General features: G+C 30.5%; 1 protein-coding gene across 1 annotated transcript in view; it reads left to right on the forward strand.

Moving 5' to 3' along the window:
* LOC145268197 (perilipin-3-like) overlaps positions 1-16,440 on the forward strand; it is a 32,108-nt gene extending 15,668 nt beyond the window's left edge. The window contains exons 4-10 of the mRNA XM_080123459.1: positions 507-563; positions 1,584-1,833; positions 6,707-6,855; positions 9,228-9,362; positions 10,225-10,386; positions 11,380-11,490; positions 16,096-16,440. Of these exons, the coding sequence (XP_079979585.1) occupies positions 507-563; positions 1,584-1,833; positions 6,707-6,855; positions 9,228-9,362; positions 10,225-10,386; positions 11,380-11,490; positions 16,096-16,275 (1,044 nt within the window). The 3' untranslated portion in view covers positions 16,276-16,440. The remainder of the gene's footprint in view (positions 1-506; positions 564-1,583; positions 1,834-6,706; positions 6,856-9,227; positions 9,363-10,224; positions 10,387-11,379; positions 11,491-16,095) is intronic.

Below are 16,440 nucleotides of genomic sequence, written 5' to 3' on the forward strand. Positions count from 1 at the left end.
ACTGTTTTTTAGGTTTAAAAATATGGTGCTTAAGATAATCGACAGATCAATTTTTTTTTTAAATAGCTATTGTGATGTCGAATGTAGTAATATATCTAAAAATTATGATAGCTTATCGAGTAGAACAACTACTATTGTGTTTTTAGTTTAAAAACGTATATCGCTATAAGCTACAAACATCTGTAATCTAAATTTTGCGTTCTCAGTTATGTCCCCTGTGTGTGAACGTCCTCTGTCTACTTTATAACATCTAAGAAAAATGCAATTTTACCCAATTTTCTGTAGAAATTATTTTTAACTATAAATAATTTTCTACTCCATGAATTTTCGTAATTTTTGGATATAGTACTATTTCCGTCATGGCAATTAAGTATGCAATATTTTTTTGCTTAAAACGACATTATTTAAAAAACAAAAAATCAATCTATCAACTCTATCTTAAGCACCAAAAATAATCATACTTTGAGAAATTGTATTTTCATTATTTAATTTTCTGTCTTTATCAGCTTGTTGCTGGAGGCAAAGAAATTTACAGCCATTATGTTCAACCAGCTGTAGATAAGGTAGGTAAATTTTAAAGTTTTAATATTAAAATTTTTTTACTTGGTTATATTAATGAAATTACTAATTAAAAACAAACAAACAAAAATAAAAACTGGCTGTTAAGACACAAGTAATGAGCTCACGGGAAATGAAGAAAATAGATTAACTGTTTGTTCTCCCTCTTTTTGGTATTGAGAGAGGAATATAATCTATATTGTCAGAATAATCTTTTTATATTTTTAATTTAAAACATTAATTTCTTTTTTATATGTATATAATATTCTGCTTGTTCCTTCGTTAGTTAGTCCTTATGTTACGATTTGAAAAGGGCAAAATATAATTTTTGAAGACCAAACTGCTTAAAAAAAAAACAAAGTTTTGCTTTTAAAAAAGCAATGCTGGACAAGAATATGAGTGGCCTCCATTTGATGTAGACCTGTTTTTTGACGATAATTGGGTGGAAGTCCTAAGTAATTCACAATTATATTTTGCGTATTATCTACATGGAGAATTGTACCTTCAACATTCAAAATATTGTAACTTACAATTGAATTTTATTAGGTACTTTATCCACTGTGATATTGGTTTTTGCATTCAAAATTCTATGCAGGTTTCCGAGTTTGTCGGGATAATTTCCACGTTTGATGGAATAATGAAGCTCAGAGGTTACATCAATTAAAACACTGAAATAACACTCAAGATGAGAACAGTATTCTGAAGAATCAAAATAAGAATAATCAATCCTCATCTCTTAAATTCATGTGCTATCTTCTATATAAGATAAGGTGTTTCTTAAACATTCAATTACAAAGCAGACTCTTCGATAACATCAAGAAAAAATAATGAATAATATTATAAGAAAAAGTTAATAACTTTACATTTATTAGAAAACATTTTTCTGAGGAAGGATATTTTATTTGAAAAATTGATAACAAAAATCAAAAAAAATTTAATAAAAATATTTGCCTGTTCATTATTTCTAAGTATTTTTTTTTTTTTTTTTTTCAAATTTATTTATATTTATTTACAATTCTACTTAGGTAAACTCTGTCAAGGAATTTAGCTGTTCAACATTGAATTCCATGAAACAGTTGGGCTTGCATGAAACCGGAAAAGAATTTGGTAAAAAACAGATGCAGAAAGCTACAGAATTTACTCAGAGCCAACTGATGTGGTTATTGCAGACTGACTATGGCCAACAATTATTGCATCAAGTGGAAATGTATTTGTCAATGTCAGAAGATGCAGTGGACAAATATTTACCTCCAGCTGAAGATGAAAATGTTGATGGTGAGTTTTAATAAGTGTTGTAGTTTGCTTGAAGCATTATGGTCATACTATCGTCAGATTTTTCTGGACAGTTAATGTAAAACACTAAAATGTGCCAAAATGCTGAAATTGCAGCAGCCAACCTCATTTAAGAAAATATTTATTTGCTATCATTAGTTAAATAATAATTAGTTAAATAATAAACAAACTAAATATTTATCTTGATTTTGAACAAAAAAATCATAAAAGAAAATCGTATCAGACAAATCAAAAAATATTTTTGTTTGCTATCAGTTGTTTGTTGTTCAAATAAATATTTATAAAACTTACCTTACACTTTTTCCCCCTTAATTTAAATTTTAATGTCATAAAAATTGTTCAATAATTATTGTATTTTCTTGGTAACAACAAAAAATTATTGATTTATTTATTGCGGACTATTATCCTCATCTTATTTAGTTGGAAGATCAGATAATAAATAAACGTGAATTTATAAGACCATAAAATCCAACCCTGATCGCTCTTCAGGGCCCATGGCACAGTGGATAGACGTTGAATCTCTACAGTTCCAGGTGAGCATTGTCTGAAGATAGCATTGTCTGAAGATAGCAGAGGCTTACTTGACCAAAACGTGGTAAGACGACAAATATGGAAGGCAGTAATTGTTGAGGATGTAGTTAGGAGATGCACAGTTTCTATCCCATCGCGATTACCACCTGACGAAGGCCAGAGGAATAGTTGGCCGAAACGTCATGAAATTACGACTAAAAAAGATGATAATAGTCCGCAATAAAAAAATAAATAATACTTCTCTCAATAATGAATTCCAATTAAATAATATAAAAAATTATTGCTTTCATTTTTCAATTAATTTTTTCATTGAATTAGCTTTGTAGGAACAAAAATGTCTTTCATTAAAAATATTATCAGTGTTTATACAACAAGAACCCATAAAACTTCCGGCATTTTATGTAAACTTCCTAGCAAATTCTGTCGATAGTGCAGTTCTTATTCTGTATAAGTACCAATATTTGTGTTAAAGGCTGCTATAATGCATTAATTTGGACTGCTCAAATAAATAATGCCCAGCTATGAATTAAGAAGGCCAGACTGAACCCACAAATTAATAAGGTTGAATTAACTTGACACACATGCCTCTATAATATTTATACTCAATTCAAATAAATTATTGGTATTTCTACACTATCAGAAAGAAATTTCGGAAATTGTAATACTGAATTTCACATCAAAACAATGGTATTTATGTATTCCTCATATTTTTAAGATGCTTATATCCAAAAATCGATAAGGTAGAAAATTATTTATAACAAAATAGAAATTGAAGTAAACAATCGTATTTGCTTATATAAGACACAGTTCAAAAGAGGTGATTTTTCGTTTCGATTTAAACAATTTTTCACCTGCTAACACGATTAAAATTACTTTTTTTAATAATTCAGTAATATTCAGGTAATTTCGACTGCATAATTTGGAAGCTAACATTGTAATTTATTAGAATTGACAAAGAAAATCATTTTTATTTGAAAACTCCATTTATCGACTACAAAATTTCATTCTGATAGTGTAGAGGTGTTAACTTATTTTATCAGTTTCGATGACGGCATTCTGACAATAACAAGATATGTAAACAAATTCTGATCACAACAATTCTTCCGTTGAAAAAAGGTGTATCTTGAAATACTATTTCAACAACATTTACATCCATCTATAATTTCAAATTAATGCAGTGTGACACAGAAATTCTTTATATATATATATATATATATATATATATATGCATGCTAGATTTTTTACTTATGAAAAAACAAGCAAAAGCTATAGTGCCTTATACTAAATTGATGGTTGAATATAATTACATTTGCTCTTTTTAAATTTCATAGAAAAAATAGTCACGATCTCTATAAACAATGAGAAATATGCTAACTAAATAAGAATAATGTCTTTTCATAATTTTTTAGTTAAAGACGTGCTAATAACACTAAGTTATCATTCTTCTTTAGTTGGCCTCTTTTTCGACTTGTTTACATGGCGACTATATTTTCCTGACTTCATTTCAGCATTTCATGGAACTTTACATAATTTAGTTTTTAATGTTGTTTTTTTTTTTTTCTAAAACATAGTTTAAGTAATATATATATAAGTTGATTATGAGTAAGGCTCTAACCTATATAATTTATTTAATATAAATTGACTGAAGAGAGAGAAAGGTAACCTGTGAACTCTTATGACTCTTCAGTATATCTTTCTAGCTAACTAAACATTAGTTTCATTAAGATAAATAATAATGAGTATATTTTAAGAAAAGTCTTCATAATTTATTCTTTCATATTAATGACTATCAAGTAATGACTATCAATATAAACAAAATTATTGCAGATATAGAGAGAAAATAACAATAAAATTACAAATGAATAACGGCAAACATTAATTATAGACTATTTAAAAAAAGTTATGCAAATTAGACTGATATTTGAATGGCTTTCAACTCTGTTTATTTTTCAAAATATTGGTTTAAAAATACATAGCCAAATACAAACTCCTGAGAAATATAAAATGTGTGTATATATACCCATAAACTGTTTTGCTGTATCACAGCTCTTCAATGCACCTAGAAAAGTTGGTGCCTCCAGCTGAAATCTAAACTCTATCATCTAGCTGACATTTTATGCTTCTAATCCTTACGGTTACATCCGGCACCTGCTGAATGTAAGCAAAATCTCAGTATAAACATTATCGATTGCTAGAGAGTTCAATTGTTTTTACCCAATGAGCAATACCTTTAGCTAATGGCAGTGATTTTTTTTTTTTTTTTTTTTTTTTTTTTTTACAAGAGGTCTACCCAAGAGCAAGGGAAGCAAGTGTCATCCACAGACACTGTTTTGCAGTATCACAGCTCTTCAGTGCAAAAGAAATCAATCTTTTTTTTATAAGAGCCTTATATATATTTATTTCTTATTGGAAGAAGCTGAAGTGATAAATGTTTATTGAGCTAAATACTAGGAGTGCTGTTTACACTTTGGGCGGTTTTTATGGTGGAGGAGAGAAAGATAGGAAATAAAACACTGGGAAGGGGAGTAGGAGAAAAGCAGGAGGGGTGGTAATGGAGGAAAAGTTTAAAGAAAATATATAGAAGAAAGAATAGTGAGAGAGGCAGGCAGTGAAAAAGAGTAAAAGATGATAATTGTTGCAAATAAGATGCTATAAAAAGTAAAGTGAAGTAGATATCTCTGCAATAGAGAGCTGTTACATGATTTAACACTTTGACTGCTCCAAATTATTACTGTAAAAAAAAAAGCACTTGTATTTAGTTCAATAAACACTTGAATTTTACACTTAAAACAATTTCAGATTTTAATTCGATTTAAACGATAGAAAAAAAGATATGAAGTTATCGATTATCAAGATTTATATTCCCCTTCCCCAATGGATGCTTAGCTCCAATATTAAAATATTTGTCATTTCATAACGTCAGTAGTGTAAGCTAATTTTAAAGTTTTCTTTTTGCAATCAATATTTTTTACTGATTTCAGTTTGCTATCAATTCTATATAAATAAAACAGGCGCGTTTGTCTGTGTGTAAATATCTAACCAATAAATTCTTAAACTACTGGTCACATAACACTGAAATTAACAGGAAATAATATTCGTACATCAAGAATGATTTATGAGTAAACTCTGTTTTTGATGGATGAATAACGCATACAGAAATCAACTAGTTGAAATACAAACTGTTCATTACATTGCAGACATATTTGTATTTTTTGCCTTCACATGCACAAATTCAAATCATTTCTTCAAGTCGTTTAATATTAAATCTTTCTTGCTTATCTCCTGATAGCTACATTAGTAGGAGATCTGGCTGGAGCATTAAATATTTGGGTTTCGATTCTAGCTGATGGTACTCAAATCATTTTATTTTTTTATTTTTAAACTTTTGAAATTGCTACTATACAAGGTGTCCACAAAGTCTGGCTACATAATGCAGCCAGACTTTGTGGGCACCGTGTAGATTATGCAGCCAGACTTTGTGAACACCCTGTATATTAGTAATAATATCCAATAGAGAATTAGCTCTGTAAAAATAAATACAAAATATGCATGAATTAAAATATATTAAGCATATTTTACAACCTGGCAGGGCTGGATTCTCCCCAACCCCACTTCGTCCCGCTAGTATTGAATAAAACTTTATCCTTTACCACTAGGCTGACAACATAAAAAATTATAAGTTATTAATATTAATTGAAGAAAAAAATTATATATAAAATTTGTTTTTGAAAAGGGGTGAGGGTTCTTCCCCCAAATTATTAAAGATGTCTGGTATTTTTTTCATTAATATTTAACAATAAGTGCCCTATTGATTTGATATATGAAAGATATCTTGAAAAACAGATTTTGTGAAGATTCAACCTCCAGAAGAATGTAACTTACAGCTAAATTTTACCAACTACTTTAGCCACTATGCCATGGGTCAGTAAATAAAGGGTTCCATTAGAAATTCTGTACAGATTTTTGAGTCTGACAGAAAGATTCCAGAGTTCAATAAGATACACCTAAAGAAGTGTGTGTGTGTGTGTGTGTGTGTGTGTGTGTGTGTGTGTGTGAGAGAGAGAGAGAGTGAGAGTGAGAGTGAGTGAGTGAGTGAGAGAAACAGCATTAACCCTATTTGGGTGTAACTGGCTTCCTCCAAAAGACAAAGTTCCATGGGAGTATGAAATTCACAAGCTGTCCCCAGTCACATGTCGAAAGAAGATTGGAGGTTACATCGACCGAAATAACACTCAAGATGAGAACAGTAGTCGCGATAATATGGATTATCAATCCTCTAAAAGATTCAGAAACCTAAATAATTTGCTTTTTAAATTTTTTGTAGAATCTAAGCGAGAAATGAATATGGCACGAGTTGGAACTTTATCGAAGACGATCACAAGACGTGTGTATTCGAAAGCCATTAAAGATTTGAGAAATGTTCATGCAAATACAAAAGAAGCCGTGGAAAAACTTCTCGCATCGGTTGGTCTGGTAAGCTTTTCTTTCAACTCTACCTATGCGATTAATGGTAGAATTTTTCTAAAATTCTTGTACTCTTTGAAAAAGAAGCAATTTTATTTAAAGAAAAAAAATGAGTTGTCTTAATTCGTTAAGATTAACATTTTATTTAAATCAAATTCATTTTTACTTGATTTCTCAGTTAACCCAAGTATTCTTGTGGTTTAAGTTTTATCTTCTGTTATAACTTGGTGGGATAAAATGTTACACAAAAATAATTGAAATAAAAAGAAATGCAAAGAGTTAAATTTCTTATGAATAATAATTTAATTTTCATTCAATTTCTAGGGCTGATTATAAACATAATGATAAAAAGTGAATTTACTCGGAACAATAAAATTGTCGCTCTAGAAAAGATGACCTGATTCCATTTGTTTGATCAAAACAGGTTTTCTGTTTTGTGTTGCAGACCATCTACTAGTTGTGCAGTTGTGTAGAAATCCCAAGAGCGATAAGAGCCTTCTATCATGTCTGAAAGTGACACACTGTTCAACAAGTGAGATCGCAGATGAAATGTTGTATCACTCATGCTCTCTATCGATTCAAGTTATAACAGGACCATTGCCAGCACCTTCAAAATGTAAATCTGGACAGTTCAATGCTTGAGGGTACAGCTCAAAGTTTCTAGCCATGATTATGATATTGTGGTTTCAAGTGGTTCGGTCAGCTTGAAAGTCAACACAAAAGTATACCTGGATGTGCTGAACTGTGATGATCCCTTGATACAATCAGGTGGCTGCTGGCAGACCCTGGGCATAGCAGCAGGACTCGGCGCTAGCCCACAAGTCCAATGCAACGCAGACTTGGCTTAAGGAGTTCTATGACTTTGTACTCTTCTCTCGTTGCCCCCCCTCCTCCCCCAACCTGAACCCGCTGGATTACTTTGTTTCGTCATATGTAGAGAACATTACCAAAATAATCTCCCACACACCAAAGCCGACCTAATTACCACCATTCACTGAACTCCCACCAGCGCTTGTGGAAAAGGCATGCTTCCAGTTCCGGACCCGTATCAATGCAGTGATTGAGGCTGAAGGCGGCTACATTAATTAGATGTTGACCCTACTATATAATGAAGTTACCTGAACTGATTTTTATCAATAAAAGTTTTAAAATAAAGCTGTAGGTGTTTTCTTTAGTGCAACAATTTTATCGATCCAACTTGGAGTTTGAAATAAAAAAAGCAATAATAAGAACTGAAAAAATGTTTTGTTTCAAAGTTCTACAATAATTAGATAAAAACAAAAATGTCTTGTAATTTCTTTAGTTATATATTCAAAATGTGAAACTGGGTATTAATAACGAATGTATTGAATGCAAAAAAAAAATATATATATATATATATATTGAGAAAGATATGTCTGAACCCTCAATTTACATCATATAGAAAGTCCCCAATGAGATAACTATAACAATCAATCGAAAACTTGCATCAGCTCAATATCTAGTAGGTTGGTAGTCTTGAGGCATCGTGATCAAATGGCAAATGTTGAATTTATTTTTTGACATGCAACTGAATCATATTTTTTTAAACAAATTCCAATAATTATAGCCAAAAGAATAATGGTAAATTTCTTTTTAATTTGATTAATGAAAACTATAGAATAAACAGACAAACTGTTAAAAACACGTTTTTAGATGCAAATAAAAAAATAATTTTTTTTCTTATTTCGGATTTAGAATCCTTTGTCAGGGAAAGATTTAAGTTTTGTTGGTCTTTTTTGTTTCCTTCGAAGTAAGCCCATCCTTGTGCTGTTATCGATGTCGCGTTGGCTGGTTAATGCATGTAAAACTCTCTCCATCGATTCAGCACGGCCGTAGCCGAGATTGAACTCACTGCATGAGTTTGTAGTGTAATTCAAATCTTGTCGGTAGCTGAATACTTGATGCTTCGCCAAGGGTATTTTTTATCGTGATGCCATCACTAGACTGGATGCCTACTACAGCTTTAGAGAGTCCCATCTACCCTCGAAAGAAGGATAGACTGCGCCAGTTTCTCAACCTTGTCTTTTTATGAGGAACTCTCTAGTTTTATTTATTAAGCCAGAAAGATGTGCATTTGCCCGCATTACCTCAATAACAAAACATGAGGATGGACTTTTTACTTCCGAGTTGGGGTCGAGAGAAAAGACTAACAACTAACTCTTTCTCTGACGAAGGATTTTAAATTCAAAATTAATTAGAAAAATAGACAATCTTTTTTATTTGCATCTAAAAGCGAGTTTTTAAAACGGTTTTTCTGTCTTCTATAATTTTCATTTTTCAAGATGCTTCTACTAGCTGTCACACTTTCAACTTTTAATTTCATTTTTTTCTTTTTTTTTTTTTTTTTGTTGTTGTTTCAGATTGAAACTGTGCAGAACAATTATGATTCCACTAAACAAACAATCCAAAATCTTCGTGAAAAGTTGGTTTCAACATGGAGTGACATCACTTCTGAAGAAGATCCCTCGGTAGGCAAACCTGATGAAGAGAAAACTGTAAGTCTGCCAATACTTTATAAAATAAGAATGTTTGATATTCTTAGGTTTTTATAGCCATTCGTGTCTCCACTTCAACATGAATGCCACCATCTTATGTGTGTATTTTCTTGAATACATATTGTTGGAATATAAAGAGAAGTGTGTGTGGTGGGGGAGATAAAGATAAGTGTGGGGAGATGGGGGAAGAGGTAAAGAAACTAAGAAGAAAGGAATGGTTGCATTTACTGTTGAATATGGGTTGCTCGTTCTGTATTATAAGCGGACTCTATTTCTATCAACAGCAACATGCTATACCCTTCTGCCATCTTCAATTTAAACCTCTTTCCTACAGATGTTGCAAGCCTGTCTCTGCTCTATCATTATTTTTATGACAGGTGCTTGTCTGAACGCCAATCTATCATCCCCCCTCCTTGCCAAACTTTTACTAAAAACACTCGACTAGCTACAATCATTATATACGATTTTCTCCTACTCTCTTTTTCAAACAAAAATAAGAATCACAATGAGCTAATCAATAAATTTGACAATTGTTGACAAATTATCATAAATGGTAACTTTGAATAAACAAATTTCAGTGAGTGATTTTTGTGTGTGGCATTTCAAATGAGTTTTTTTTTTTTTTTTTGTAAAATTTCAATGTGGGATTACTATTACTATAGTTAAAATCCTTTCAGAATTAAATTTTCTAGAAACCATGACAGCGAAACCTTAGCAGCTAAAAAAAAAAGATTTCTGATGACTGTTTTTAAAATTTGCCTCCACTCAGAGGCTCCAAATGTTAGCTATCTTGTCTTTTTGAGGATGTTCATGATTCAGTTTTAGATATTTGTTTTGATTTAAAAACATTTTCTGTTTGTAGAATCATGATTTAGCAATTACTTTGCTCCGACGACTGACCCATCAGGTCAAAGAGACTGTGAACAAGATTCATAGCACAATGCCAGAAACTCCAGCAGTTGTGAAACAGTTGGCAGAAGAATCCTATCACTACACAGAAAGCCTCTATAATGAGGTCAAGCAGGTAAGTCAAAATGAATAGCTGGGATTATAGCTTGTGTATATTTATCTTGGAAAGACACTATCCACTTCCAAACTCTATTCCCATTTAAAGATCATTTTGCTCTAAAAAACAAATTTACAGTCTAGTCTAAAAAAGGATTAGAAAGCTGTTACTAATCTGTCCTTGGGTTTATTTGGTTTCTGTATTTTTATTCATTTTGAAATCTTTTGTTGTTCCACGTTTTTTTATGGAAAGGCATTTGTGCATGGTAGCCCAACTGGCAAATTCATCGAGAGCAAAACGTTATGAAAAATTTGAGTGATAGCAAATAATCGAAACTGACAGCAAAAATTACAAAAAATGATCAACTAGAATTTAAGAAAAGAAATTTTATTTATATTTTTTATTTTATTTTTATGACATTTTTACCATAAATTGAATGGCATTTTTTGTCTTCATCTTAGAAATTTGAGTTATCTCCCTTGATTAGTTTAAAATGGTAGCATTTAAGGACCACACGTAATATTCTTCATAACGTTTTGCTAACATTTTATCTAACAGTGATTTTTACTGATCGGACTTTTATGCACTACTGCCAATTGTAAATAAAAAATCTGTGATTGAATCTGCAGCCTTTAGATCATTAGACTCTTGTGTAGAAAGACATCTGAGACAACAAAACAACCATGTCTGGTCATGCAAACAATTCATTTTTGCTGACCAATCAATGATATTTTTAGCAGGTGTATTTCTTCGATTCAAGCAGTTAGTTTGGTGACTAGCCTGCCATTAAGTGCTAGTCGATTTACTCCCCATAGCAAAATTACTCCCCATAGCAATAACTGATGTTTGATGAAATAGATGTTTGTGAAGATCTTCAACCTTGCACAAGCTGAATTTGAAACCTGATATTCATGTCAATTTCTTTAGGTTTTTAATTTTATTTAATTTATTCTTATTTGATTTATTGTTATTTTAATTTTTATCGCTTTTCTTTTTCTTTTTTCTCTGCAGGCAAAGAATTTCCAAGAAGTATCCACTGTATTGTATTCAAAGAGTGCTGAATCCGTTCTTGGTCTACAACAAGTATTACAGACTTTAATCAATACTCCAATGTCTTATGTGGTAAGCTTAACATTCTTTGCAAATACTTATCATCATTATTGGTTAACATTCGTCTTACATAATGAGTTGGCCAGCTTTCAGAAATTGACTTCCAAACTAACTTATCTCTGGTCAGGTTGTTATTTAACCTACATAACCTGTAATGCAACAGAATTTCTTTGGAAGTCATTTTCTTAGTTAAGACAAGATTCTTATAGGCTGGATGCTCTTATCAAAACACGATCTCTACATGATTTCCTACCTCGATCAAAGAGTGCTTTACCTACCCTTTTTTTTATGATTTAAAAAAAAAAAAATCTGAACCTTATAAATAAGGGGAGAGGGATTTCCATGGCATTTCCTTATCTTATTTATATGCAAAAGTGTTTAGGCTCTGGAAGACTTGATCACATCTATTAATTGGCTATACTTATATGCCTGGTTATTTTTAAAGTGTCTCCCAACATAAACGGAAAAAAACTAACCAAAAATATATTTTCCAAAACTTTCAAAGACTAGAATTGATTCATAAAATTTGAAGAGAAAATTAATTTAAACTTAACCATAAAAGAAAAAAAAAATTATAATGCTTAACTGGTTCTAGTAGCTTCACAAAATACCTAAAAAGTATGAAGAATTTAAAGATTTCTATTATATGACCGCTTGATATGTTTTAAGAAGAATATAACTTGGATTTACTTAAATTCTTAAAGGTTAGTGTTGTATCGGTAAAAACTATATCAGGATATTGCCTATATGCTGGTTACCACAGGATAGCAAATTGACCTGTAGGAAGCTAAAGATTAATTCATGCATTTTCGCTGTCTGTCTGTCTGTCACTCATTTTTTTTTTTTAATTGAATATCTCAACTTTTAGAATTAACAATACTGTTTAATAAAATTGAGTTAAATTTTAGAAGTTTGTCACCTTTTTCTTTGTTTGAAACAAGGCAAGTAAAAAGGATACAGACATAGTGACCCTACAACAATATGGTCATCTCTAACAAACATATCTCGCAACTCTACACCTTTCATCTGCAAAATAATGACAACAATAAAAATGTATTGTTCTTAACAACACTATCAATGTTCTATGAAAGAAAAAAAGCTAGGCAAAATAAGATACCTATTTTTTTTTATTTTTTTATAGAATGTGTATACATATAATTAAAATTAAAAACATTCTAGCAGCTGTTCAAACTTCTTTTTCTTCAATATATTCTTGAAAATTTTAAGAAATTCACACACCTACAATTTTGTAAATAAATATATATATATTTAAAAATTATTGAAATTCTTTTTTTATTGTCATTATTCTTTTACTATATGGACTCGTGCCTTCAGTGTCCCCCATGGACTGCATTGTCATAAACCTCAAACAGTTAGTTTCATTATTTTTATATTAGAACATGTTAACATAATAGAAAGCTCAATATATTAGATAGAGCAATTAAAAAAAGAAAAATTGAAAATAAAAATTAATAACTGATTATTTGTTTTTGTTCTTACTTTAACTCTTTTATTCTATTTAATTTTATGAAAAAAATATAAACTTTTTGTGAACTAAAGTTCACAAAACGTTTATATATTTACAAATTTATGCTAACCAATAATACATTTGTATTAATGTGTATCCTCTGATAAAAACTGCCTATCTTTTGAAAATTCATGAGTTAAGGATTTTTCTTTATTAAAATTCCTTGTTTGAATTTTTTATTGATTAATAAATATTGAAATTTATTCAATTATTTTCATTATCAATTTTTCTTTATGTAAAGGCCTGCCCATAAGCTGTTGAGACTTTGAGAATTTGTTTTTTATGCACTTTTTTCCACTGATGAGCTGCCTAGCTGGTATAATTATAATTAAGAGCTATCATATACTTAAATCCCTGCTATGGGCTGAAACAGTTGTATGCAAGTTTTACCAATAAAACCCTTTCTTTTTTAAATGAATTATAAGAAATAGATATATATATATATATATATATATATATATATATATATATCATACAAGTATGAAAAGCACTTTGTATGAGTTTGTTCCCTATGAACTCTGATACGGCTGAGCCTACTTTTTTTTTTTTTTCTTCATACAAATGTGTTAAGATTGTTACCTACTAGAAAACACAGGAAATAATAATTGAAGATTATTATGAATTCCTGATAATCAATGATCATCATTAATTCAGAAATTGTATTTTGTAAATGATATTTTGGGAATGTTGATATTCTTATTAGAGTAGAAGTCAGGGATATTGTTTATAGTTAGAATTGAGGTTAACAAAACAATTTTGTAAGGAATTTGAAAATCTATGGACCAAGTTAGCTGACAACATTATATTCACATGTTTGCAAACATGATGAGGGATGTCATAGGAATTAAGTTAATGTAATATAGTTAAGTTTATGGTAGTTGACTCTTCAAGATGCTGAAAGCGACGTCGAAGGGAAATCTCCATGATGTAGTAACATGGCATTTGTGATTCTAAGAAAGTATTGCAGCCTTGACAAAGTATTCCGGCCATGAATAAGTATTCCAGCCATGAATAAGTATTCCAGCCGTGAATAATAAATGTATGTTTGTCTTTTAAACCTGGTCTTTTAAACCCAGATATGTAATTGTCATCACCAATGCAAAGAATATTGTCCTCCCCTCATATATGTGCTCTCCATATGCAACATATACACCATTTGGTGCCTTTATATTACATATCCCCATTTTGATACCCCGCTTATACCACAAATGTACTTTGTGTCTGATAAGTGATAAGATGTGTCTTAGATAAGTTTGGGATTGGAATGCTTCTGATAAAAATCGAAAAAAATCTAATCAAAGAAGGAACAGTCTGATTCTGACCAGTTAACACCCTTATACAACCTGACATCACAAGTGTATTTGAGAACTTGTATCACTGCACAAGCAGAAGGGCCTAGCGTATGAAATCAACCGTATGTTCTTTGATAAGACCGAGACACATACAAAATGAATGTTTTTGTTTTGCCACTGTCGGGACGTATGTGAAGCTTCCTCCTGGTGTACCATGGTGGGTCTCTGACTAAAGCAGGCAATCAATCGATTTGATTGAAAAATGGGCAATTTCATTGATTTTTGATTAATAATAAAAGTATTGGAAGTGTGGAACATGCGTTAATCCTCATTCAATCCCGGGCAACGTCAGGTTTTCCCAGCTTGTGTATGTATATATGTATATATTGTATTTGGCTTTCAAGCGCATTTGATCCATATTTTATTTTATTCAAATTAAAACGTTTCTATATGAACTCTCATTCTTTGACGTTATTCTCGCATTGGCTATGCACAGTTCAAACATTTCAAAATACAACCGCTAGAAACAACACGCGGCTCTTTACAGACTCCTTTCTCCAAATTTACAACATGGCAAGGAAGAAAAGAAAAAAAGAAATAACACTGAAGATGGAGGAAACTTCTGAAATATATTTGTGATAAATGTCAAACAAGTAAAAAATTTGTTTATTTTCCTAATATTACGTTGTATTTGGCTTTCAAGCGCACTTGATGCATATTTTCTTATATATATAAGAGTTTAATGATTAAAGTTAAATTCTGTAGATTAAAATATATTCAAGTTAAGAATTAATTTTTTGAAATAAGGAATATATGGAGAAGAATTATATTTATTTCCTTAATCCATAGATTTTCAATGATGGATCATATTATCAGAGGAAATGAAATGCAATTAGCAAAATGTTCAGCTATGAATAAACAAATATTTTGCGTATCAGCACATGTATTGAAAATGTTATTTAAAAGTTATTTAAATGGTGCTTAAAAGTTATAGAAAAAGGATATCATACAACCTGGGCAGTCCAATATCAGAATGAGTTCAATAGTTTCCGGGATATTACTGCCAGGTCAGACAAGTAGTCACCCAAAGCTTTATCTTTTTGGCTAGGATTGTTCTGAAAGTATTACCTCAATGATTACATTGTTTTTATCTGACAGGACAATTCACTTGATTTCTAATCTGTGACTTATATATATAAGAACAAGTAGCTAATAAAACATGTTAAAAAAACACTTTGAAAAAGAGTTAAAAACATACTTAATTTTAAAAAGGAAGCACAAAATAAGTGGATAGTCCTTAATCCGCGAAGTTTCAAAGAAATACTTTCCTTCTTATCAGAGGGTAGGAATCAGCAAAATGCGGGTTCGGATTTTGCTTGCTGATCTCTACCTCGATTTAATGAAACTACAAGTCATAGATCTTACTTGGTAAAAAATAGTGAAGCAGAGGGAATAGGGGGAAGAAAAAGGTGATTTCACGTGAATATATATATGTGGAAATTATATTAGATACTATTTAGATTTGAAGTAAAAAAAAACAAAAAAAACAAAAAAAAAAAAAGAACTTTTTTTAAATCTGGGAAATTTAATTTCATATGCTAAAAGCAAGATGATTAGCATTTGTATTATGTAAATATAAGTTTGAGTTAAGATTTTGAATGAGCATTTATTCATTTTATTTAAACTTATTTGTTTCATCCTTTTGGAAAATTTATGAATTTGATTCTTAATATTAAATTTGTTTCCTCTTAAACAACTTATTTCATAAACTTTAAAAAATTTTCTCTTGTAATTCAGCAAAAGTTGCCAACAACAGAACTAGAGATGGAGCCAGTGACCTCTTTTGAAAAATCTGAACCTAGCTTGTCTGAATCCCAAGAAAGTACATCATCAGTTGAAAAAGGCACGGAAGAAAGAAAAATGGAGGAGAAAGAAACTGATGACTCGTCAATAACTAAAGAAAACAATTCCTCATAAGTTGTTAATTTTACAAATGATTACCGTTTATTGTAATATCCCCTTCCCCTGAAAATAAAATTGAATATTCAACAATTTTGCATTAATTTATAAATTTCATAATGAATATTTTAAATACTTTGTAATTTTTTTTTATTAATAAAATTATTTTTGTTAATTTAATAA

The sequence above is a fragment of the Euprymna scolopes genome, chromosome 4 (genome assembly GCF_053919585.1).
Source record: "Euprymna scolopes isolate OS-2025 chromosome 4, ASM5391958v1, whole genome shotgun sequence".
Taxonomy (NCBI): Eukaryota; Metazoa; Mollusca; class Cephalopoda; order Sepiida; family Sepiolidae; genus Euprymna; species Euprymna scolopes.